General features: G+C 31.7%; 1 protein-coding gene across 4 annotated transcripts in view; it reads left to right on the plus strand.

Annotated features, from left to right (window-relative positions):
• The window catches only part of Brinp3 (BMP/retinoic acid inducible neural specific 3), a 363,662-nt gene that overhangs the window by 182,141 nt on the left and 156,033 nt on the right, over positions 1-25,488 (plus strand). For all 4 annotated transcript variants that reach the window (XM_063240301.1, XM_063240300.1, XM_063240302.1 and 1 more), the window contains one exon: positions 4,730-4,920. In XM_063240301.1, coding sequence (XP_063096371.1) covers positions 4,730-4,920 — 191 coding nt within the window. The remainder of the gene's footprint in view (positions 1-4,729; positions 4,921-25,488) is intronic.

A 25,488-nucleotide genomic window follows, 5' to 3' on the forward strand; every position in this document is an offset into this window, starting at 1 on the left:
GTCTGTCTGTCTGTCTGTCTCTCTCTCTCCTTTTTTGGATTACACATATGAGGGAAAACATGCCAGACTTTTGCTCAGAGCCTGGCTAATGTTGATTAGCATGATGATCTCAAGTTGAATTAAGTTGTTGTCAAATGACAATTTTGTTCATTTCTGACTGAAAAATATATCCATGTATATCCATATATATATATATATATATATATATGCCACATTTTTTCTGATCCACTTATCATCATTGTTGGGCTTATAGAATGGTCTCATATTTTGGCTAGTGTAAATTTTACTTTCTTCTTAATTAGCATAAATTAATCATTTTGATAAACTTCCTATATTAACATTTAATTTTGTAGATGTCATTTTCTACTATATTTAACTTGACATTTTATAAACAAGAATCACAGTGAGATTTACATGGAGAGGGACCTGTTTTCCAATGACATTCTTCTGTCCTCTTCCCTTCCTTTCTTTTACGGAAATACTTAGATAATTCTTAGTTAACCTTTCCAGTTTTGACTTTAAATAAAAAGAAATCCAAGCATTTATTTGTATCTTCCCTTTTGCCACTCCTAAAATACTGTATGCACTTTGATTTTATCCCTGAAGTGTGTAACTATTATACACATATTGCTGCTTTTCTGTTGTTGTACAATAGTCTACCCTACAATGATAGCATCTTTTATTCCTATGAGTAAACATTTGTGCTTTTCCCAAATCTTATAGATAAATAAAATTAGCAAACTTTTGCACATTTAGTTCAGTGTGTCTTTAAAGCAAATTCTTAGAAATAGGATGTGGAGTCCATCACTACAAAGATTGTCAGATTTCTCTGAGTCCTAGTATTTTGCTCCCCTGTTAACAATACAGCAAGAGACTTCCAGCTTTCAAAAAGCTTTCCTCAAGTTACCAAAATTTTAGATTTTGTTAAATTTCATAATAATGAAATTAGATTGTTATATTTCAATTGGCATATCTCATGTTGAGTTTATTACAAAACTTTTTAAAATGAAGTGGACTGCTGTATTGCTTCTTTCATGAATCCTCCTCCTCTCTCTTTTCTCTTTTTCTGACTAATTTTTACTGTACTTTTCTTTGATTTTCAAAAGCTCTTGATATTTTAGAGGAATAAACTGTTTTCTTGTCATGTAAGTTTTAAATGTATTTTATCAATGTAATTTTTTTATTTATAGTATTTTCTGTTATGTAAAAATATATTTCTGATGCAAGTTGAATTCTTAGTTATTGATTTTTTAAATATGAACACTATCTGTGCTTACATAGTTTTTGGCTTGTACGTGACTGGATTCATTTCACTAAAGTTTTATGTCTCTAATATGTTTGGAATTTATCTTAGTACAGAACAATATGCTTTATTTTTTGGATGGTGTTTTACGGTGTCATGATATTATTTTTTAGCCTATTTTCTCCCTGTGATTTAAAAATCCAACACTACTGCTAAATTCTGAATGTATCTGTTACTTTATGGATACGTTCTCTTCTATTTGTCTTCTTGTTTATGTATAGATCTTACACTTTTTATTTTTTTTTAAATCTATCACATATATTCATATGCGGTAAAATATTCTGTCTTGCTTATGCTTTTGGAATATTTCCCTGGTAAATTTTACTTCATAATTGTTTTCTATTTAAAATTTATAAGTGGCATGATTGTTCCAAGGAACAAAATGTGACATATGTAGTTTTTTAATGAGTATATTACATTTAAACTTTAACTTAATGAAATTTCATATACTTACTGTTGACTATTCCTTTGCACAAAATAATAGCTAAAGACTCGTGACATCTATTGAAATTTAACTTTGAGAACTAGTTTGAAACTTTGATGATATATAATTTGCTTTTTTCCATTTTCATTGATGTGATCTTATCCATCACTGTAAGTAGCATCATAAGTTGAAAATTGACTGTTTTGAAATGGATTGAATTTGATACTTGGTATATGATATATTGTTGAATAATGTTATTATTCATAAATTATGCCTTTATCTGTTTTTGATAATCTTTTCAAGATCTTTTACACTAGATTCATCACAAAGAACTTGGATATTTCCTTCATTTTATTTACTCAGGAAATATTTCCAACAGTATAAGATTGCTTGATATTTTTAAATACAATAGATTTTTTTAAAATTCCCTTTTAAATCAGATGGTCTTGTCAGTTTTATGATAGCATTTGTGTGCAGATGTTTTGTGACAATTATACTTAATTGCAAAGTATTTTACAAAATAATTACTTTAGGTGTTCCAAAACTTTTTGTTTCACTATGTTCACCTTAATTAATTATAGATATTTCTCTACACAAAAAGATAGGTTGGTTATTTGTTGTTATATTTTTTCCATTTCTCTTCCAAAAATATTGCTTTTGAATTTATTAATATATTCTACTTTTAAAAACTTTTTGGCACATTTCAATTTCATTATTTTTGATATAAAATTATTTTAATCATATTCATCTTGATTTTAAGGTTCGAAATTTAACTCACTTATTTTCATGATCCATAAAGTATCTTATTTAATATTATGAATGCTTCACTGAACATTGCTTTAGCTCTATCCATTAAATTCTGACAATGTGTAGTTATCAGAATATATATATATATATATATATATATATATATATATATATATATGTCATCGTTCACTTTTATAGTAATCATATTTTTTTTCTTCTTTTTTTAATATTTTGGTTACTGTGATGGAACTCGTGACTTTGCACTTGCCAGGCAGGCACTTGTTCCGCTGGGCTAAACCTCCAGTTGCTAGCCCCCATTTTTTTCTACATGGAATGACTGTTTTTCTGTGAACATTTATTATATTTTAGACAAATAATCATACAATACTTTATTTTCAATTATTTGTTATGTACCAAGAAATTCTTTACATTGGAGTACATTTTAATCTTTGCAAATATTAATTTTGCTTTAGAACATAGGTTGATGAAAGTCTTAAAGATATGGAAATAAGCATTTGAAAATGAGTTTTTACACTGTTATAACTAATATTTGTTTACAATTTCTAATTTGTCATCTAGATTGATAGGTATAGTTTTTTTTCTACCATGAGATCTATTCAAATCAAAGAAATATGTGTTAAGATCTTTCAATTTTAGTAATATGTTCCTATTAATATTTCATTTTCTCTTTTATGAAAAATATTGCAGTAACATAGCATGCCAATTTTTGGTGAAGAGTCTTATATAGTATTTTTCTTTTGTCCTCATTTAGTATTTTTTGCCATGAAATGCACAGAGCATATCAAGATCATTACAGATGTTTCACCTTTAAACTTTCACCAAAATACTTATCTTGATTTATTTGTAATATTTTATAAACATATCTCTTGAATAAATGATAAATCTAGCCTGAATTCTTAGACTATCACAGCACTGCCATTCTCTTTACAGCGATGTGTAGAGGATTTTTGGTTTGGTGTTCTCTCAGAACTCGGCACAGGAGCCCATTGTTCTCAGATGCAGAGGTTATTCAATCCTGTTTCCAGCTTGGTGTTTTTTGAGAAGTGCACTATATAAATTAGAGCTTTTTGCTCACTTTAACTAGTATTTTATACATACATTCCGTTTCACTTTCCCGAAGCCACTTGACCATTACCTAATGATATTGACGATTTGGTCCACCTAATCAGATCCATGCAGTAAATTTTGTTTTTTAGTTCTTCTACTAAAATCTTCTTGATTTAGTTTGCGTGATGGAGTCTAAAAAAGATGAGAATTCAATTTTCCCAAATAACATTTGTTGTTACCAGATGCAAGTGTAAATTCATTTGATCTCTTATACAGACATATGAACTTTAGCTTAAAACCATTCCTTGTGACCTGAATTTAAGATGGATATTAATTTAAATATATAGAGAAAATGAACAGTAGTCTACTAGCAGATCTTTTTGGTCTTTTTCAGAACTAGTTTTTCTGTGTGTAAGTTGACACATGGTCACCAAACAGATGTGTTGACGAGAAAAAGAACAGGCAACAAATTTGACACTCACATGGTAGATGAATGTCTAAAATATCAAAGTCTGAGGATCACAGACTTTTAATGTTTAACTCAAATGACATGCGATGTTGTTAATACCTTAACACTGAAAATCACACTTTGGTTGGGAATATATATTTAAATTTAGTCATTGAATATCATTGCCAGTTTGTAAATCTTCTGTGGAGTTTAGTATGTACCATGGAGTTTAATAAACACTATGGGGTGTATTAGTGTAGGGAATTTCTAAAATTATAATGATGTATGTATGCTTAATGATATATCCATAAAGGTACTTTCACTTCATTTCAAACTTACAATTGAAAATTTATTAGGATTTGTCTTATTTCCAGTTTGATACGTTGTTGTGTGGTTTAAAAGTTCTGTTATCACTATAATTTTATTTAACTACAAATTTATTTTATAGTTTCTCTTTCTCTATTTGGCTCTTGGAGTGTTAATGAAGCCAAACTACATGCATCATTTAATTAAATCCGAATAAATTGTTCTACAAATGCTAGATATTCAATTCCATTAAATGTATATTTAATGTCTAGTCACTGAGGAACTATTCATCAATTTAAAAAATGTGAAACTCTGAATTTTGATGTTATTCAGTAGATTGTTTCATTACACTCCTCTAGGCATCCTCACCTATAGATAAGTGAAAATTTGATTTTTTTGGAAAATGGAATAATGTTAAATATTATTAATGCAGGAGAGGAGTCACTCACAATTTTTGTGGACAAGCGCAAGCTGAGCAAACGATCAGAAGGAAGTGATTCCACCACCAATAGCTCATCTGTCACTCTGGAAACCCTACATCAACTAGCTGCTTCCTATTTCATTGACAGGGACAGTACCCTGCGGAGACTTCACCACATTCAAATTGCATCTACTGCCATAAAGGTATGAATGAGCTCATCCTAACATTATCTTGTCCCTTTGTTTTTCAATCTCCAAAATGCACTTCTAAATAGTCGTTAAGTCAATTGACTTAAACAATTGTGGTAAAAAATATTTTGAACGTCTCTTCATTTCGAATTATCTACACTAATTAAGATTAAATTCTGTGACTTTTCATGGGGTTAAAGATTTTCATGGACAAGTGTAATTGCAATACATTTTACAAAGTTACCCTAGGGTAACTCACTCACAAAGCATATTTAGAAAAAAAAATATCAATATCATGAATTTCTTTTGTAATTTCACATAGTATAGCATTTTAAAATATTACAACCAGAAAGTGTTTGGTTAGGCTCAAAGTCATTTATAGTTGCAAATAGCTTTAATAAATTCTAGCTGAAAAAACATTTTCCCTCAAGTTTTTGAGATACTGTCCAAAAAATGGATGTACTCAGTAGTAAATTCTAGAAGTCAAAATACATCACAGGTTAGCACTTTTGGACGAATACCATGCATTGACAAAAAATGATATAATATGGTCTATTAATAAGCTTACTTATATCAAAACAAAAGAGGGCAAGTAAAGTAGCTCTAGTTTTTGAAAGGAAGATAGAGAGAAGAAAATTACAGTCACTAGTGCTATGCATGAGAGGTGTTAGTCTCCATATAGGACAAATTATTTTTTAAACTTTTTCCTGTCATATTATATCATCGAGTTATTTTCTCTTGTGATTAGTGATTACAAAAGTAATTGAATTAGAGTTCAGATAGTGAGATGTTTGTTTTAGCTAAATAAAAATAGAAATAATTTTTGAGTGTTTCAAATACATGTCATAATAAATACAAAAAGCAGACATCAAAAGTCTATTTTATAAAAGTAAAATTAATGAAAGCATTTTTTGGTTTGATAAAAAGGTTTACAGCACTTCAATATTTTGGGAATGTTATGAAAAATTTTCTCAAAGTGTATCTTTTGTTGAACCTATATTAGAGAAAACAAAAGATGCTCTGGAATTATATTTAGGTTAAGTGTTAACATAGATAATACTGCAAAATGCTAATGTTCTGTATTTTGCATTGCTAATAGATGAGCTGGAAAAATATTTTGTTAGATGTAAACTATAGAATATAGCTAGTCTGTCTTCAACAGGAGGAATATTTTATTTGAAATAGTCATATACAACTGATACTATTTAGGCTATATAGATAAAAATGTAACCAGTGCAAAAGTAGAAGCCTCAGTCAATTTGGAAATCTTATAAAGTAGAATACTGTTAGAGCTATTTAGTTTGAGGATGTTTGAAGAAATAGACTTTTTCAAAAATCAATTTTAATGATATAAACAGTAATATGAACTGCATTTTGTGATAGAAGAAAGTATCATAGTGTTTATTATATGCTTATTGATTTTTTGGTGTAGAAACATAGAATTATATAATAAGTTTATACTTATACCAAGCAAGAACTATTCAGACACAATTTATGTCCAGCCTTAATGAGTACTTGTACACGAGTATGTCTGTAATACTAAAAGCACATAGTTTACTGAGCATGAGAATATATACTGATATTCTTCTCAGCTTCCTTCTCTGAAGCTGGGAGTGATAAGTCTCCATGAAGCTCATAATCATATTCTGGGGTAAAAATGAAACTCCAAAGAAAAGCTGTTTTAATAGGAGGAAATAGAGGGGTATTGGGGTACTTCAGAAGATGAGAAAGACAACACTGATGCTGAGACTCAATAGCCTCACCTTGACAGCCTTAGAGAAAGCTTCATTCCTCATTAGAATGGAAAGGAAACCCAGAGTACAAAATAGAAGGGTTGCAAAGAGTGGGTGGACTCCATGCTGAGGGCAGGGAAATGGGGATTTTCGATTAGACAGAAAAAGCATATAATATGAAAATGAAGCAAGGAAAGGCTGTATATAAATGTTCATATTGTTGTGTAACTGAAGAAAGTAGGAAATGAGATGTTTGCTAACCTAGTTGTGAGTATAGGACGCTTCTGCGAGAATGAGGTGATGGGGAATAGCAAAAGGAACTGGGACATTACACAACTTTTTAGTCGTGTTTTATTTACTTATTTCTTTATTTATTTTTGAGTCATGACATTGCTATATAGTTCTGGGTGGCCTCCAACTCACTATGCACCTCAAGAAGGTCTGAAACTCACCATAGTCTTTACCCCGGTCTCTTAAGTGCTCTCTGGACCACATGCAGGACTAACATAATTTTGGATTTAGTTTAAGCTTTCTTGCTAGTATACTGTGTTTAATCAAAAATGGAAACAGGACCCAGCACTTCAGGTCTCTGAACTTCCTAAACTGTGTGAACAATCTGTGTGTGCAATTTTTGGGCATTACAGTTTAAGTTATCAGAGGTGTCACTGCACAGACTAATGACACATGTCATGTATAACTTTGGCTAAGATTTTAAGTGTTTTAATTAATGTAAGTGCACAGGGTATACATCACTGAAAAGGTATGGAAGACATGGGTGGGTCAGATCTACTGGCGACAAAACAGTGAACTCCTTCATAATTATATAAATAATCTATTACAACGTATTCTTCCAATGTTTTTCAACCATGATTTTAATTCTGTGCCCTTGTAGGTTGAATTCATTTGCAAAAGTCAATCCAACTATAACAAACCCACAATTCTTTTTGATTTTGTGATACAATTTGCATTTTAATTTCTATGTAGCACACATTTAGTTTTTCGAGCAAATGATGAGTATTGTGCATTGATTCTCAGAATTTTTAGAGACAAAGTATTGCTTGAAAACAAATTCGATTTTCAGATAACATCGAAAATATAATTAAACCCTCAATATAATTTCAGCTTTTGTCATGTGAATTCAGGAAAACATAAAAGACCACCACAATTAATGTTAGCTCTGAATCCATTTCTGGTAAAAGGAAAAGGGCAATTTGTCGTTTTCATCTGTTATAATTATGAAACTAAATGTAAACTGCAGTTCATGAACACATCTGTAAATTAAATCACAGTAGTTCAGACACTCATGGAGCTAATTAACTGGCATGTTAATGCAATTAATGAAAATTATACAAAATAGTATTTCTCAATTTTATTTACAGTGTAAAAGTGTACCAAAGTAATATGTAGAATTAGATAATATTTTCAGAAAATTCAATACAATTAGTCTAATTAAATCAAATCATTAACTTATCTTTATTTTGAAGTAATCTAGTAAAGCATATTATTACATATATGATATTAAAGAGAACATGAAAACTAGTTTATATATTTTGGGGAAAATTAAATCTATCGACTGGTTTGCATTATGGCATATACACTATACAAGAAGATTTTCTTAATATTAAAAATTATAAATTATGCTTCGAATAAAATTAAATTCCCTTACAAAATTATATTTATATTTTTAAATAATCATTAGTATTTTTTGAAATAATTACTGACATGTTTACTATATTTATGATATTCTTATAGATAAAAGGAAAGTTGCTTTTAAAATTATTGTAGTAGAAAGGTTTTACCATCAAATGTAGGAAAAAGCAAATAAATTAAATTTAACATAGAGCATAGTATCTTATTTTTTAAAAAGTCAAATTTTTTTAAATGATGAATTATTTACCTGAGTATGTTGCAAGTAATATTGAGGTGTTACAATTTTAAATGATGCATATAAATTGAAAAAAATTATAAAATTGAACTTGATACTTTTCAAAACAGCAATTTTAGTTGAATTATTTATTTTTCAGAATAAAGTTTGCATAATTTTATACTTTTAAAAAGATCTTAAGAAAATTTGCATGTATGATAATAATAATTGCATTTTTATTTCATATAACACTTGCAGTTTTAGGAAGGACTCACATTTATTTTTATATTTTTATTGTTGTGTACAATGTATGTAATATTTTAATAGATTTTCATGGTTAAATGGATATTACAATCAAACAAATTAACATTGGTATTTTTCATTTTCTTACACTTTTATTTGATTATGTGGTGAAGTTCCCAAAATTTACTCTCTAGTCAAATTTCTAGCATATAATGAAATGTTATAAATACAGTTTTCATGTGTTTCATTGGATCTCTAATCTTATTCATCCAATATAATTCCAATTTTTATACTTTTTAATCCACATCTCCCTTTACTATCATCAACAGTTAGTTCTTTGTTTTAAAGTATTCATATTTTATTTTACTCTACAAGTAAGTGAAATGATATAGTATACTGATTTTTGTGTCTAGCTAATCTATTTTAGGTCAGTTCCATATTTTATAATATTGTGACCATGACAAAGATTTTTTTTTAAGGCCAAAGTATTTCCTGTTTTGTGTGCGTGTGTGTGTGTGTGTGTGCTCGCGCACATATGTGTGTACATGCCACAACTTCTTTATACTCCTCCATCAGTATGACAAGTGTTTTCCCTGTCTTAGAAATTATGAGCAGCATATACTGAACATTTAAGTACAAGTATGTTCATAAAGTTCTGACTTATAGACCCAGAAGTGGTATTGTCAGATCATATTGTAGTTTTTTTTTTTTTTTTTTTTTTGGCATTTTTAATAAATCATCTTACTGTTTTTTCATATGTTTACAGTACTTTATATTCCCACAAACACTGAACAAGTGTTCCTTCTTTTCAATGTATTTGTCAACATTTATTATGTGTTGGTTTTTAATTTGCATGGTCCCTTGGGATTATAGAAGAAAATTTAATTTACGCATAAATTTCAATTTGTCATTACATTATAGAATAAATGACACTTATCAAATTGAAAATTTTCAATTACATTTACCCAAAGTTTCTCTAATGTGTCAAACTTATTTACCAACTTAAAAAAAAAAAAAACACTTTAAAATAAAACGATATGAATTCCCTGCAATGTTTTGTGAACAGTATATCATTATTACATTCATAAAAACTCTCAAGGAGGAACAGGATTAAGAGATGGAGAGAGGGGAAAGGAGGGAGCCCCAGGAAGGAAAGCAGAAGAGGAATTAGGTGTGTCTCATTTGTGTACCAACTCCCCACCAGGAATGTAAACATCTACTACAGTGTGCCCTAAAGCAAACTTGCATCTGGGGAACAAACTCAGCTGCTCTGTTGTCCAGAGCAGCCCATCAGAATCCTAACTCAGCCCCAATGAGAAATTAGAGAGATGAAGTTTAAGGAAAGGAACACAATGCCTTTGTAAGGAGGAAATGAAGGGGAAAGCCGGAGATAGCTACCCTAATGAGAAAGATTCAGGGTAGCAGGATGCAGAAAGACAGAACAGTGGGCCCGCTGTGCTCACTGTGTTTCTGGGTATGGAAGAGTAACTTTACTCCTCCACTGGAACTCCTTATAACTCTGTTGACTTCCTACCAACACTTTTATTGACTTCCTACCAACATTTTTTTTTTTTTTTTCTTTTTTTGAGACAGGGTCTCATTATGCAGAACAGACTGGCCTTGAGCTCACTTTGTAGCCAGGCTCCTTTTGAACTTCTGCCCCAGCCTCTTGAGTGCTGGGATTACAGGCTTGAGCCAACATGCCTGGCTGATCCAGCAACATTTTTTTCAGGTGGTATATGTGCAGCTTTTTTCTTCTGATTGTTTGTCTTTACGTATAGCTTAATGCCTTACCTTTGGGAGAGGTAGCTAAGTAGCACGAAATTGCCTGATTCTTGGTTAGCTTAGAGGTAATGAGGGGATATGTGACTATCTATTGTACTCTGTATTGACCCTAGACTGGATAATGTAGTAATGTAGTGTGAATACTGGTGTATGAAAGTGCATATGTTAGTTAGATGAGAGTACATTCGGCCTTAGAGTTAGAACACTCGCTTTGTCTGTCCAGTATTTCATTGCAGAGGCAGCTTATCATTTTGTACCAGTTTTCTCTCTGGGTCCTGCCTATTAGTTTTTTCTGGTTACTTGATGCAAATCTCTAGGCTATTTGGTGGCTTTTTTATGATTTTTGTCTAGACCTATTTGACATGCTTTCCAAGGGGAATATTGCTAGTAAATTTGTTTTTATCTCTTGATAGTCAGAACTAGATAGAAGACCTAAGGAAGTCCCTATTTTATTTTTTTATCTACAGACCCCTGTCCCTACTAAAGCCTCAAAGTAAAGCACACATTGGGCTTGTAAAACCATCCATAAATATTAAAATCGTATTCATTTTTCTATAAACTGTAGTTCATTAACACATATATAAATTAAAATCAACAGTTTTGGACAGGGATATAGCTAAATGGCCCAGCCCTTGGCAAGTATAAGGTCTTGTGTTGGAATACCAGTACAAACACCACCAACAACAAAAACAGCGTTGACTGTAGATAATATTCTTGTTTAATTGACATTCTTATTTAATTGGCATCGTCATAAACTTGACCAAAGTTTTATACTTTGCATCTTAAGCATTTTTTTTTTATGTTGTACATTCTTTTGACTGACAGTTTTTATTTAATCCAGGACAGAAGCCGAATCTGCTTTTGTTGTTGTTGTTTTTTTTAATGTAATTGACACATACAAAGCTAGATAATTATATATATATATATATATATGCAGGCAATAATATATATACAGGCAATAATATGTATAGATATATTAGTTACCAAATGGTAGTTTTTGCTTTTTAGATTGACTCATAGGCAGACAAATCAAGGAAAAATATTAAACTTGAATTTTTGCTATTTTTCTCAGTTACGTGTTACTATATTCTTATTTTCAGCTCTGTTCCTAGTTAAAGTTCTCATCTCCTGGTAAAATTAAACTACACTTGTTGAGATCATCAGTATTACTCTGTTTTTTTTTTTTTTTTTTCACTGCACATGCCAGTACCATACTATCCTTAGTTAAATTTTATTTTTTATTTTTATGCAATACATTATTTCTAATGTATTTCTAATTATATTTTCTGTTATAACTGGGTACTAATTTGCATTTTTCCATTTCTAAGGGCTATTTGTAGTAAAAATGTTTTTAAAAGTTAAATCAAAATAACATTAAATCAAAGTTTTAATAAACTCTAAATCAATTTAAAACTTTCTAAACATATCACTTTCTAACCAAGAAGAAAATAAGAAAAAGTGTATATATATATGCCAATTAAACACAATATATATATATATATATATATATATATATATATATCTGTATCTATATCTATATATGTAAGTATTTATCAATCTTTTGCAGGGACAGAATTGCAGACTGGCTTAACTAATTCCTGTAATTAACACCCACTGGAGCTGATTTCCACCTGAGACTCAAAATAAGAATAATCAATTTCCAAATTTATGCCATTTTTGATTAAAATACATTATTTTTATCCAAATTGAATGTGTCATTGTTTTGGGTCTCTTAGTGGAAGTTGACATTCTATTGTTTGACAATTGACCCTCTCCATAATTCACAACGTATTTACATGTTGGCTCAACTTGAGCAAAAAGACAGTCTCTTAGTAAGTTAGTACAATGTTTTATATTGTGATCACATATGCATGATCAGATCGATTGAGTCACTTTTGCTGGTTTGCTGAAACAGGTCAGAGTTCTCACCAGCACTCAGTAGGGGTGAACTTTCATGTGGTCTTCCTACAGTGAGGAAGAAGTCATACAACACTTTCGGAGTCATCTGTTAAAAACAAAATTTTAAAAAAAAGTTGATGAATTAATAGCAAAATCTTTCCACTGTGAACGAATTTGAAACCCACAAGAAACCCTTAGAAGAGATCAACAGATTCAATGAACACTAAGCATGAGAATGATCAAGAATATTGTAAGAAGGCATATCATAATCAAATGGCTCAAAATTGCTGTGAGAAAGAATACGATAATTTCCAAAGTAAGTAAAGGGCTTTCTGATTGGAGTTCAGTTTGAGGCATAAATATTCCAAAAACATAAGGAAACATATTTGCATTTACATAAAACCAATAAAACTTTTAAAAACAAACTTAGACTAAGGAAATGATATTTTTAAAACTTTTAAGCGCTTTAGAAAGAGAAAATAAGTAGAAGAAAAGTAAAAAAAAATGCATATCAACTAGGTGTGGTTCTCTTTTAACATAAAAAAATCATCATAGCAAATATACATAATCTAATATACTCCGTCATCTTAAAAGGGACAGACTGTTACAGTGATCCAAGCAAAGTCCAAATTTATCTTACCTACAAGAAAATTGTTTAAAACATAAAAGTAAGTTAAAAGGAAAAGGATGAGCTGGGTGTTTTGGCATGTATCTGTAATCCCAGCATTCAAGAGGTTGAGGTAGAAGGATCAGAGGGAGTTCAAGGACAGCTTGGCTCACTTAATGCATTTAAGACCAGCAGAACTACATGGAGAGATCCTGTTTCAAATAATACAGAGAGAGAGAGAGAGAGAGAGAGAGAGAGAGAGAGAGAGAGAGAACATAGAAGTATATATAATATACAAATGAGTGACCAAGTTAATAGAAGAAAAATAGGTTTCAAAAAGTAATACTGCCTTACTAAACTCAGTTCATAATGAAACATTAGTATATTAATTCAGAGAAAATAACAGTCTCATTTATACACCTAATCATATAACTAACACAGAGAGAACAAAAATTACCAAAAAAAAGACAAACAGAATTTTTCAAAATTTATTAATTTTATTGGTACATTTTGATGTATACAAACATCACGTTCTGTAGAGGAAGCGTGCACATGTCCATGGTGCTTCTCAGTTCTGCTTTGGGCCCAATACTCTCCTCCCTCAGCTCCTCTTTCCCTTCTTACCTACAAAGCTTTGTTTCCATTGTTTCTTCTGTTCTTCTGCTTTATCTTTTCCTCCCTTCTTTCCCACTCACCTGTCTCCTTTTTCCTTTCCCATCTGAATACTTTCTTCCTATTTGCCAGCATCTATTATATATTTTGTTTCTTATTTGTCCTTTCGGTTTCCCACTAGTGAAACAATGTGTTATTTGAAAGTGTGTGTCTGATTTATTTCACTTGAGAGTGTGAAGTTTTTTTTTTTTCCTTTCTCCCTTCACTCTTCCCTAGTTCCCTTTACTTTTGAACATTTTTTCATATTTCACAACACTCTTTACACACACAAGAGAAATGATGTGACATTAACACACCAGAATCCAATTTATTTCACTTAAGAGTATATTCTCAAGGTGCACTTGTTTTCCTAGAAAAGTGTGTTCATCCTTCTTTGTAGCTCACTAGTATTACATTGTTAAAAACAAACAAACAAACAAACAACAACAACAACAAAAAACTATAACAACAAACCCAAAAACATCATCTTTATTCCTCAGCATATGGGCTTTGCAATGTTTTCCAAGTTTACATTACAAAATGTGCTACTACAAACATGAGTGTGCATATACTGTTATGGTGTGATTATTTTAATTCTTCTGGGAAGATATTCAGCAGGGGAATAGGTGGGCCAAAACCCTAACCTGATTTCCACAGTGACTACACCAGTCTACACTCCCCACCACCTCTCTAGCATTTACTATTGATTTCTTGACAATAGTCATTCTTTTTGCATCTCTCAAGTGACCAGTGACTCTGAAGATTTTTTGATGGCTATGTGCCATCTTTGTATCTTTTTCTGGCATGCAGTTGTTTATCTCAGAGGCTAATTTTTGGATTAGGTATTTAAATTGGACGGGAGATCTGATTATTTGCAATATTTTATATGTTCCTGATATTAGTGCTTTCTCTGCAGGGCAACTGGATAAGATATTTTCCCACCCTGTGGCTTGTCTTTTCATTCTACTGATAATTTCTTTTGCTGTGCAAAAATTTTTTAATAGGATTAAGATCCCAGTTGTTGGTTCTTTGCAATGTTTACCATGCAATCTGGGTTTTGCTCATGAGGTCTTTGCTTTTACCCATGTCTTCAACAATTCTACCTCCTCTCTCTTCCAGCACATTTATTGTTCTGTTTTAATATTTAGATCTTTGATTCATTTTTATTTCAGTTTAGTGTATGGAGATAGATATGTGTCTAATTTTAGTCTTCAGTATGTGGAAAGCCAGTTTTGCCAGCACCATTTATTCAAATGGCTATCTTTCTTCCAATTATGTGCTTGGGCCTTTGTCAGGGATGAGGTGGATGTATGTGAGGAAAAACAGACATTCTTAATGGAGATTTAAAATTTTCTCTTACTCGTAAATAACAGGTTGGAAAACAGCAAAATTATTAAAGATGTAAACAACAACTATGATTCAAGGTATCAAAATGTACTGAAATATTAGTAATTTTAAAAATTAAATCTTGTAACATATTTCTAAAGTGCCCATCGGCCAAGCCATATACTAAAAAGAAGTATAAGAAATTATGAAATAATGGAGATATAATGTATTGAAGTTTATCAAATGCTGTTGTATTAATACTTGAGGCAATGTTTGTAGCAGTGCTTTCATTAGAAATCAATGATAAAACAATGACAAGAAAAAAAATCGTGAGACAAATCCAAAACAAAGTATAGGAAAACAAAAATCAGTATGGAAATCAGTATACTAAAAAACAAAACAATAAAGAAAAAAGAGTGAAACAAAAACTTTTATAAATTTTTATAGAAGTTAATGCCAGGGATATAACTCAGTGGCATAGTGCCTACCTGGCAAGTGTGAGGTCCTAAATTCAATTCCCAGTACAAGAGAAAACTAGAGAGAACTTACATAAATATTTTAATCAGAATTACTGGAAAACACAAGAATGAGTAAATTAGCAGTCTCAGAAATAAGGCAGAAAATATTTCATGTCACATATCCATGAATTTTAAAAAGAACATACATTGAACAAATACGTACTCATTAATTTGAAAATTGGTGCATACATTCCTGAAAGGATACAAAGTTATAAAGCTCATTCTAGAAATAATAATTATAATTATTCTCAATTTATTATTAGACAAATTGAATTTTAGTAAAAATGTGTCAATCAGAGTAAAGTAGCTTTATTGTCAAATGCTAACAGTTATTTTAATAAAGAAATAATGCCAGTCTTCACAAACTCTTCTAGAAATTTCAAAGGGAAAAAAGTGATTCCCGAACCATTCTTTGAATGTAACCAAGTGACTTAGTTACTTTTTTCTCATTATTGAGAAAACAATAAACCGGAAAAGGTTTATGAAGCTCCCAGTTTGGGGAGGACTCAGTCTATAATCAGCTGGCTCCAGGCAGGGTGGTAGGGCAGGGGGCAATATTTCAGGACAGCAGAACACAGCAAACGCAACAAGAGCAAAAGGAACACAAAGGATGAGCCAACTTCTTTCCCTCCCTCATGTTGTATACAGATTACCCCAGGTGAGTCTAGCGTTCACACCCCCGGACTCAGCATTAGACAACAAATCAGTCACAAAGTCTAGATTCTGCCACCTGCGAAAATGCACTCTTTTGAACACTTGAGGCTTTAGGGGAAATCAAGACAGAAACTATACCATCGAGGCTGTTACCAATCATGGAATGAAACCCTAAAACTATGGATCAAATAAGTCTCTCTTCCTTTGTAGATAGTAGATATTTTACTCCAGCAACAAAAATGTGAATAGTACAGAAAATCGGCACAAAATACAGGTTAAATTTTATGGCTGTCAGTACAATTCAAAAAATTTGGAAATCTTTTGTGGGAGGGAATTTTAAAAGTTTGGTCATCTATCCTAGAAAAGCCTTAAAATATCATAATAGTGCTTGAGGAGTTATACAGTTTGGATGTCAAAAGACAAAAGTGATGATATGAACATAGGCAAGGATCGTGACGTTTCAGTTGGACTCTTAAAAGCCAGACTATTGGAGGAGAGATTATGAAATTTTCATTTTGGCAAAAAATTTTCCTTAATTTTAACTGCACTCTAAGACTGTATGAGGTTAAAATAAAATGTGATGAATTAAAAATTCTGGCAGAGGAAATTTCAAGGCAGCCAAGTATTCAATCTGGAGCATGAGTACTACTGGTTGTGTTTATCTAGATCTACAGTAAAAATGAAGATCAAACAAAGCCAAAAAAATGAAAAAAATGTGAAAGTTTCCCCTGATGCATCTCCATAAAAAATGCATGTAAGGTTGGGATCATTAAGAAGGTCTTTGCTAAAAATTAGTATCATTATAGAAATGCAAAATGCTCTTCACTGGGATAGTAAAAAAAATACCTTCAGCATATGACACATTGACAAGCCCTCATCCACTATAGGCTCAAGGGTATAAAAAGGTAAACTTTTGGAAGACTTCTCTTTAAAAATAAAACCCAAGAATGTTCTGCTTACTCAGAGACAACTTTACAACTTTATCCATGAGTTTATGTAGTCAAGCACTCAAGAGGTGTCTGGTCATTGGGTCCCCAGATGCTGCCTGGGCTGGAAACAGATGTTGGTGACATTCACAAGGTAGGTAGATACACAGAATTCAAAAGTTATACAATTTTGGAGGCTTCTACCCAGATTTCAGTGAAGGCTGTAGAGGCCAGACATTGAATGAGTAATGCATAAAGTTGTGAGAGTAAAATTAAAGATACAGTGGAGATGTCAAAATTGAAGATGACAAAAAACAGGAAATATTTATGAAGAAGCCCTACAGAGCAAAAGAGGCATCCTAGAGAGGCAGTGTGTGCAAAGGCACAGTGGTAGATTTACCCAATCCCTATGAATTTCACATCTCACCACAAGTAGCCCTGACTCCTTTGAATGTTGCTATAGGGCTTTATGTTTTTTTCTTATGGATTTTAGCTTTGCTTTGATCTAATTACTTTTTATTCCCATATTCCTACATTTTTTAATGGGAATTTTGTCCTGTAAGATCATTTAGTCAAAGTATGTAGCTTGCTTTTATATTTTCATAGGGATTATGGTTAAAATTTTTTCTCCTGAATGTCAGAATATATTATAGATTTTTGACTTTAATATGTCTAATACTGTTAAGACTTTGGAAACTTTTACAAAGTCTAAATCTATTTTAGATAATGAGATAGATCTAGGCTTTTTGGGGACTAAGGACAGAATATTATGGCTTAGAACTAAAATGGGCCCCAGATATCTCATGCAGTCACAGTTGAGGATTTGGAAGGTGATTGGAAGGTGTCCTGTATGCACCGGGTGATTTACAAGTGGATGTGGTATGAGCCTGTGGGCCCTAGGTGGAAAGGTGGGTCATGATCACATGACAAAGCAGAGGTTAGTTTTGTCCCTGGCTCCTACTTGTCCTCTTTATTTTTTTCTCCTTATTGATTGCTAGAAATGCCACCCCTGTTTTGCTGCAGCCTCTTCATCTATGCTTTTTTTTTTTTTTTTTTTTTTAATTTTTTGCCTTGATCCATGGAAGGTTCCTTTTGCAATTTATATGGTGGATATATATTCACTTTGGGGGTTTCTAATATTTTAATCTGTAATTATCAATTCAAAAATAACCTTTAAATTTTCTTTCACATTTTCTCTTCTTTTAACAAGGTCAAAACCCTCTTCCTTCCTCTCTACTCAGCAGGAAAACAGCTTTGTTCTTTTTACCTCCCCAAAACATACAAGTGCATGTTTTGGTAAATTTTAGTTCACTTACAACATCTTTTGTAGACTGAAAAGAGTAACAACAAAAATCCTTTAATTTTGTCTTTTATTGTTCTGATGAAAGAAATAGTTGTAATTTTGTCTATATGATATTTTGAGAATTCAAAATCCTTTCTTTTTGCACCAGTTATTTCATTTTTTTTTACCTTCTACATCATACTAATTATATAAAGACACCATGTTGTGCTAAATTAGCGAATTTTTCTATATTAGCTCATAGAGACTTCTGAGAATTTTAAGAACTAAATATTTTTACTATGAGAATGTATGGGTTCTAGTTTTTTTTTTTTAATTTACTAAAAATTAAAGAGATTTTGGGACTAAGAAGTATTTGTAGGAATCAGTGTGACTCAAATAGAAGATATAAGGCCATTTCAGGTATCACAGAGCAGTATAATCACAATCATAGTCAAAATACCTCTCTCCAAATTAAACTTGAATACTTAATGCCCCTCCTAGGTATGGAGCTTGTTTCCATATTCATAAGCTGTGGAATGGACAAGATTATAACTTTTCCAAAGATTTCAATCAAGTGGTATTTCAGAAAGGGCGGAATCGATCGTTCATAATCTCTTTCTTCAGCACCACTTATCTTGGGTCCTTTTTTCTTGATGGAGGACATTGCATGTTGGAGAAAGTTGGGCTGAGAGAGAACATCTTTAGGATAATTTCAGTAGAATTGCTCTCAAAGAAGCGTTCAGCAAAAGGAAAGGTGCTTGCTCTTTCATGGTAGCCAGGAGAGCTAACTTCTTAAGATTGAGTATATTAAAACAGTATATTGAGTGCCTCAAGTTTTCTAATATTCATGTTCATATTCTTTATATTACAAACTGATTTTTCTTTTCTCTCTCTCTCTCTCTCTCTCTCTCTCTCTCTCTCTCTCTCTCTGTGTGTGTGTGTGTGTGTGTGTGTGTGTGTGTTTGAGCCCGGGTTTCACTATGAAGGTGGACTTGTACTCACTATGTAGTGAAGACTGATCTCAAATTCAGGGTGACCCTACCATACCTGGCTTGATTTTATTTTGGTAGGGTTCTCTGAATAAGTTCATTTTATATTTCCTTAGGAAAAGCAATTAGATGCTGAATATAAGAATAAATGCAGATAGTGATTGCCTTATTTTTAAACAAAAAAAAATAGATACTTGCTTAAGTTTGCTTCATTTCAATGTGAGTTTCTGTATTAGCTCACTAAATTTATGCAAATATTTGTTTATCATTCTACCTTCACCTAGAAATTAGGGGTGAAACAGAGTAGCAATTTGTCAGAGATCAAACATTTGCACTAGAACATTGGGTTGGTCTATTAGAAATAATAGTCTTAAAAAAAAAGAGGCTCACAAGCAATACTTCAAATCAGTAAACTTTGAACTTTATTTATTCCCACATATAAATTAAATTTACAGTTTCTGAAGGCATGCCAAAGGACCAAAGTCAGATAACAAAGCCTGTAACGTGTCTTCCTGTTTTACTAACCACACATAACTGTCCACTAGACTTGTGTGTATAGGTCCATAAATCACATGGAAGATACATACTACAAATTTGAGCTCCCTTCATGCTCACTTCCATGCCCCCCTTCTCTACTGCATGACATATGTAAGAATAATCATGCATGTGTCTTAGCATGTGTCCTTGTACATATGGGCAGGCTGTACTGCACTAATGAACATGGATCTAAAATAATTCATGTTTTTCAAAATCCCCAGATTAGAATTTACCATTATTAATCAAGATTACTTTATCTATTAAACTCAAGCTTTCTAAGAATATGTAAGCTATTTTATTCAAAAATAAATACACTTTAAAATACAATATATCCTTGTCATGGGAACAAACCAAGAACAGCAGGCAAGAGTTATAAATATGTGTGCAAGAAATATGATAGCATAAAACTATATAAAACAATATTAACAGACATGAAAAATCATATAAATACTAATGCAAGTGCATAGGTGGATCTCAATACCATTTTGTCACAAATACACAAATCGATTAGACAAAATACAATAAAACATTTAATTGAACTAAGCTTTTTAACAAATGAACTTTGTAGATGTCAGCAGAGTGTTCAACCCCACACCATCAGAATTCACATGGAATGTTCTTCAAAACAGACCGCATACTAACTCATATAAGATGCTTAAGTAAATGCAAAGGCATTGAAATAATCCAGTGCACATTATCAAACTACAGTACTTTGAAATTGGAAATCAATAGCAAAAGAAATCACAAGAGCTTCATAAACACATGCAAATTAAGTAATACTCTTTTGAACAATTAATGTGTCACAGATGAAATTAAATAAGAAATTAAGCTGTTTCTGAAATTAAATAATGTGGACAATACAACATACCAGAACTTACGAAACAGAATGAAAGCATTCCTAACAGGGAAATTTATAGCAGTGAATATTCATATCAGGAAAACAGAGCAAGTGCAAATATGCAAGTTATTGTTGAACCTCAAACTTCTAGAAAAACAAAAGCAGGCCAAACCGAAACTCATATGAGTGGACAAAATGTAAACTTCGGAGCAGAAATAAATGCATTGGAGACTAAGAAAATAATTCAAAAAAAATAAAAAGTTGATTCTTTGAAAGATTACATAAAATTAACAAACCTTTAGCCAGCCTTATAAAAAAAAGGAAAGAAAACACTCAAATCCCAGAAACTAGGAAAGAAAAAGGTGGAATCAAAATGGACCATGCAGAAATCTAGAAAATCAACTATACCTATCCTTTGAGAAGCTTTATTCTAGTAAAGTGAAAAATGGAGAAGAAAGGGAAAGATTCCTAGATATGTATGAATTATCAGTGGTGGATCAAGACAATAATAAATTCCTAAATATGTAAATATCAATCATTGAAATCAATGATGTAATTAAAAAACCTTCCAACAAAGCAAAGCTTAGATCTGAAGGATTTGATGAACTTTACAATAAATTTAGAGAAAACCTAATACCACTCCTTTTTAAACTCTTTGATAAAATTGAACGTGAAGCAACACTCCCAGATTTATTTCTGGAAGGGAGCATTAGCCCGATGCCTAAACTGAAGAAGGACCCAACTAAGAAAGAGAACTATGAACTACACCCATAGTTTGCATCTAATGAACATAGATGCAAAAATCCTTAATAGATACCTGTATGCAGAAAACATAAAATCATTAAGAAGATTATACACCATGACCAGTTGGGATTCATCCCAAGGACCTGGGGATGATTCAACATATGTAAATCAGCAATACACCTTAGTAACAGAGTAAGGACAAAGGCCAAGGCTTTAGCATGGCATCAAAATCACTTTTGCTAATTTTGAGGTGTTGAAATTTTATCTTTAAATATTCTTCAAAGGAGTTCACTATTTTTGTGCTTAAGATTGGGTTTTGATTCATTTTGCATTAATTGATGGATTTTGAAGGAGGTGAGGAGTCTACATTCTTTGTCACGCAGTTGATCAACTGTTCTGACATACTGTTTGAAAACACTTTTATTTTTCTACTAAACGATCTTCATGTTCTTTTCAGTATTACTTTTGATCACATATTTGAGTTTTCTTGGGCTGCAAAATTCTGTCCTGTAGACCTACAGATCTAACATTTCCCAATACCACAGTTTCTGCATTATCATTTTATTGTGGTAAATTTTAAAGCATGGAAGTATAAGTTTCTCTCTTGAGTCCTTATTTTTTTACATAATTTAGTAATTATCAATCCTGTTATGAGTTTCTCTAGATGTCCCTCTAACGCCTCATACTGGGTGAGGCAGGCTTCTCAAGACTGTGACTGATTGATGGTCCAATGCTGGGACTATGGGTGTGAGTGCTACATGGACCTACGGCCAGTAACCTGGATACAGTACAAGGAAGGGAAGAGGCTTGCTTTCTCTTCTCCTGCCCTTGTGCTTTTGCTTAGGCTATTTTCCACCGCCATGAACTATTGTCCTCTGTCATGTGCCACATGGCCTTGGAGCAAGCAGACAATGGACTGAGACCTCCACAAGCTATATAAATATTTCCTTGTTTAACTTTGGGCATCAGGTATTTTGTCTCAGCAGCAAGAAAGAAGTAAACAAAACAAATCTCTTGCAATTCCATAACATCTCTGCAGTAAACTTATAAATTTCTACTAAGAAAAATCTGATATTAATTGAATGTTTTGCTGAATCTTTAGATTGATTTGGAATTTATTACCATCATTTTTATTTTTCCACTACTGTGGACTAGAACCAGGTCATGGATTAAGTTTTAGCCCAATTTCTTTTTATTTTATTTTATTTATTTTATTTCTTACCTTTGAGATAGGATGTCACTGAGTCACTAAGTGTTCAAGCTATATTAGAATTTATGATACTCTTACCTCTGTATACCAGACTTGTTGAAATTATAGACATCCACCATTTTAAAACTGTTAAATCTTCCAGTACATGCACATCATACATTTATTTTCAATGAATTCTTTGGGATTCTCTCCGAACTTTTCTTCTCTAAAATTTATAAACTTGTGTCATCCAAACTAGAGAAGTGGGCTAGAGATTTGGCTCAGAGATATAAATACCTGCCTGCCAAGCACAAGGGCATGAGTTTGATCCCCCGTACAGAGAGACAGAGAGAGAGAGAGAGAGAGAGAGAGAGAGAGAGAGAGAGAGAGAGAGACAGAGACAGAGACAGAGACAGAAACAACCCACAGAATAGATAACAAATATTATTGTTTTCCTTTTGAATGTACTATGGTTTTTATTTATTTTGCTTGGCTGATTATGTTGTCTGAAATGTCCAACAAAATAATGACTATAGGTCTTGAGAATAAAGATATTTGTTTGTTTCCAATCATAGCAAATAATAATTCATCCTGGGAATATTATGTTTTTTTTTTTTAGAGGGTGGTTTCTCATAGATGTTCTTTAACATATGGAGGAAGCTTCCTCTAATTCAAACTTATAGAGTTTTTATATTGAAGAGTTAATTATATTAGAAATTTCCTTTTCTAATATTATTGGGAGGAGCATAGTATTTTAATTTTTTACTCCACTTACATGATGTGATACAATAATTGATTTTTAGGTGTTGTAACAACCTTGAAGTTTTGGGATGAATCCAATTGGGTCATTGAGAATAGTTATTTTAAACATGACTGGTTTCAACTTAATAGATTATTACAGGAGATTGTTGTGCTGCTATTCCTAAACTACATTGGATTACAGTTTTCAATGATATGTTTGTCTGATTTTAATATAAGGTTAAAATGACATTATGAAATGAATTGTGTTATTTCTATGTTCATTTTGGTAAAGATTTTGTGAAGAATTGGTGTTAAGTACTCTTTGTATGTTTAGATGAATTCAGAGAAAAAGCCATCAGATCTGGGCTTTTAATTGTCCATATTTATAATTATTGCTTCAAAAACTTCACATTTATGAATCTGATTATATAGTTTACATTTGATTCAATGAGTTTCAGTAGTTTGTATTTTCCTATAAATATTTTCATTTCATCTAAATAACCACTTTTCTGGCAATCAATTTGTAGTATTACTTTAATAGACTTAATTTCTGTAATGATAGTAGAATGCCCCTTATTTTTTCATATTTTAGGTTGTTTTTCCTTAGTTGCCTTATTTCTGTTATGTGCTTTATTTTTAGTATTTTTCATATATTTCTTTTTTTAATTGTGTATATCTTTTCAAAGAACTATCATTACATGATATCCTCTATTTATAATTCTCCATGTTAGTAGTTTCCATTACAGCATTAGTTATTTCCTTTTTCTGGCTTTTCCTTTTTTTGAACTTACAATTATTTTTGATATAATTGCTTATTGTCATATTTTAGATATACATAATGATCATATTCATCATAGAGAATTTGTACCTGTACAAGATAAACTTTGATTTGTCTATTTTTCCCAGGCTTTTTTCCACACTTCAACCCATCTTCCCTTTCTTATTTTAAAGCTTTATTCCCATTTCTTTATTTTAATCTTTTTTCACTTACAATTACAAAAATCAGTTACCTTTTGGCATTATCAAATTTCCATTTAGTTTCTATGATTTTATGACTTTTTACTTGATATGAAATTGTTATCATCTCCTACCGTATATATTTATTTGTTTTCCTTTAGGTATGTGAACATATTTTTAATCAGTATTTTAAAACATTTTTCAGATAAAACCATTATCTGTTTCATCAAGTGATTTATGTTGGCTTATTTTTGTGGTGTATTGTCCCTAAATTTTCCTTGTTTTTATGCTTCAGAATTTTTGCTGGAAACTGAACACTTTAAATAATATACTTTACAAATCTGAATACTATTTACCACTCTTTCGGTCATCTCCAGTGCTAATAATTGCTATTTACTTGTTTATTGTTTACAAACTTGGATATTATTCGTGATGTATCTCCTCCCCCCAGAGATAATCCTCTGTTCCTAATTTCATGAAGGTATAACTCTGTGTACTTCTGTGGTTTGCTTGAGAGGGAAATTGGAAAGCCATTTTTTCTTTATTTTTCTGATTGTACTTAGTTGATAAACCCTACTTACCATTTTCTGGTCATTGTATTGTTTTCAACAATTGCTTGGGACATCGGTTGTCCCATGAACTAATCTTGTCAAATGGAGTGTCCTTTCAAGTCATCTTTTCTATGGTAGGTATTCAGTATTGTTCTGAGCCTAGAATGAGAACCGTTTATATAATTTACCAGCTCTTTTCTGAAAGGAGCTGATCCAAAGTTTAGCTTGTCTATTTACAAACTCCATAAATGTTTCCCCAATTTAATTTATCACAATCTCTGAAATTTTTGAGAGCCCTTTTACTTTAAAGTTCTTGGTCTTTTTACAAATGAAGTTAGTTTTTTTGGAAAAAAAATGTTATACACTATCTGTATTACTGTTGTTTCTTAATCCTTGCAAAAATGTCTGTGTCTGGACGCTGCAGCTGTGTTCTAGGAAGGAACAAAGAGAACAATGAAAAGCTTCATTTTGAGACAAACCAGCACTTCACAAAACACTGTCTGGTGACCAGTGTGGAAGTCCGACCTTTTGAGACAAACACTCAAGAAT

This window comes from Cavia porcellus, unplaced genomic scaffold (genome assembly GCF_034190915.1).
Source record: "Cavia porcellus strain 051 isolate PalLab524CR breed Dunkin Hartley unplaced genomic scaffold, mCavPor4.1 scaffold_29, whole genome shotgun sequence".
NCBI lineage: Eukaryota > Metazoa > Chordata > Mammalia > Rodentia > Caviidae > Cavia > Cavia porcellus.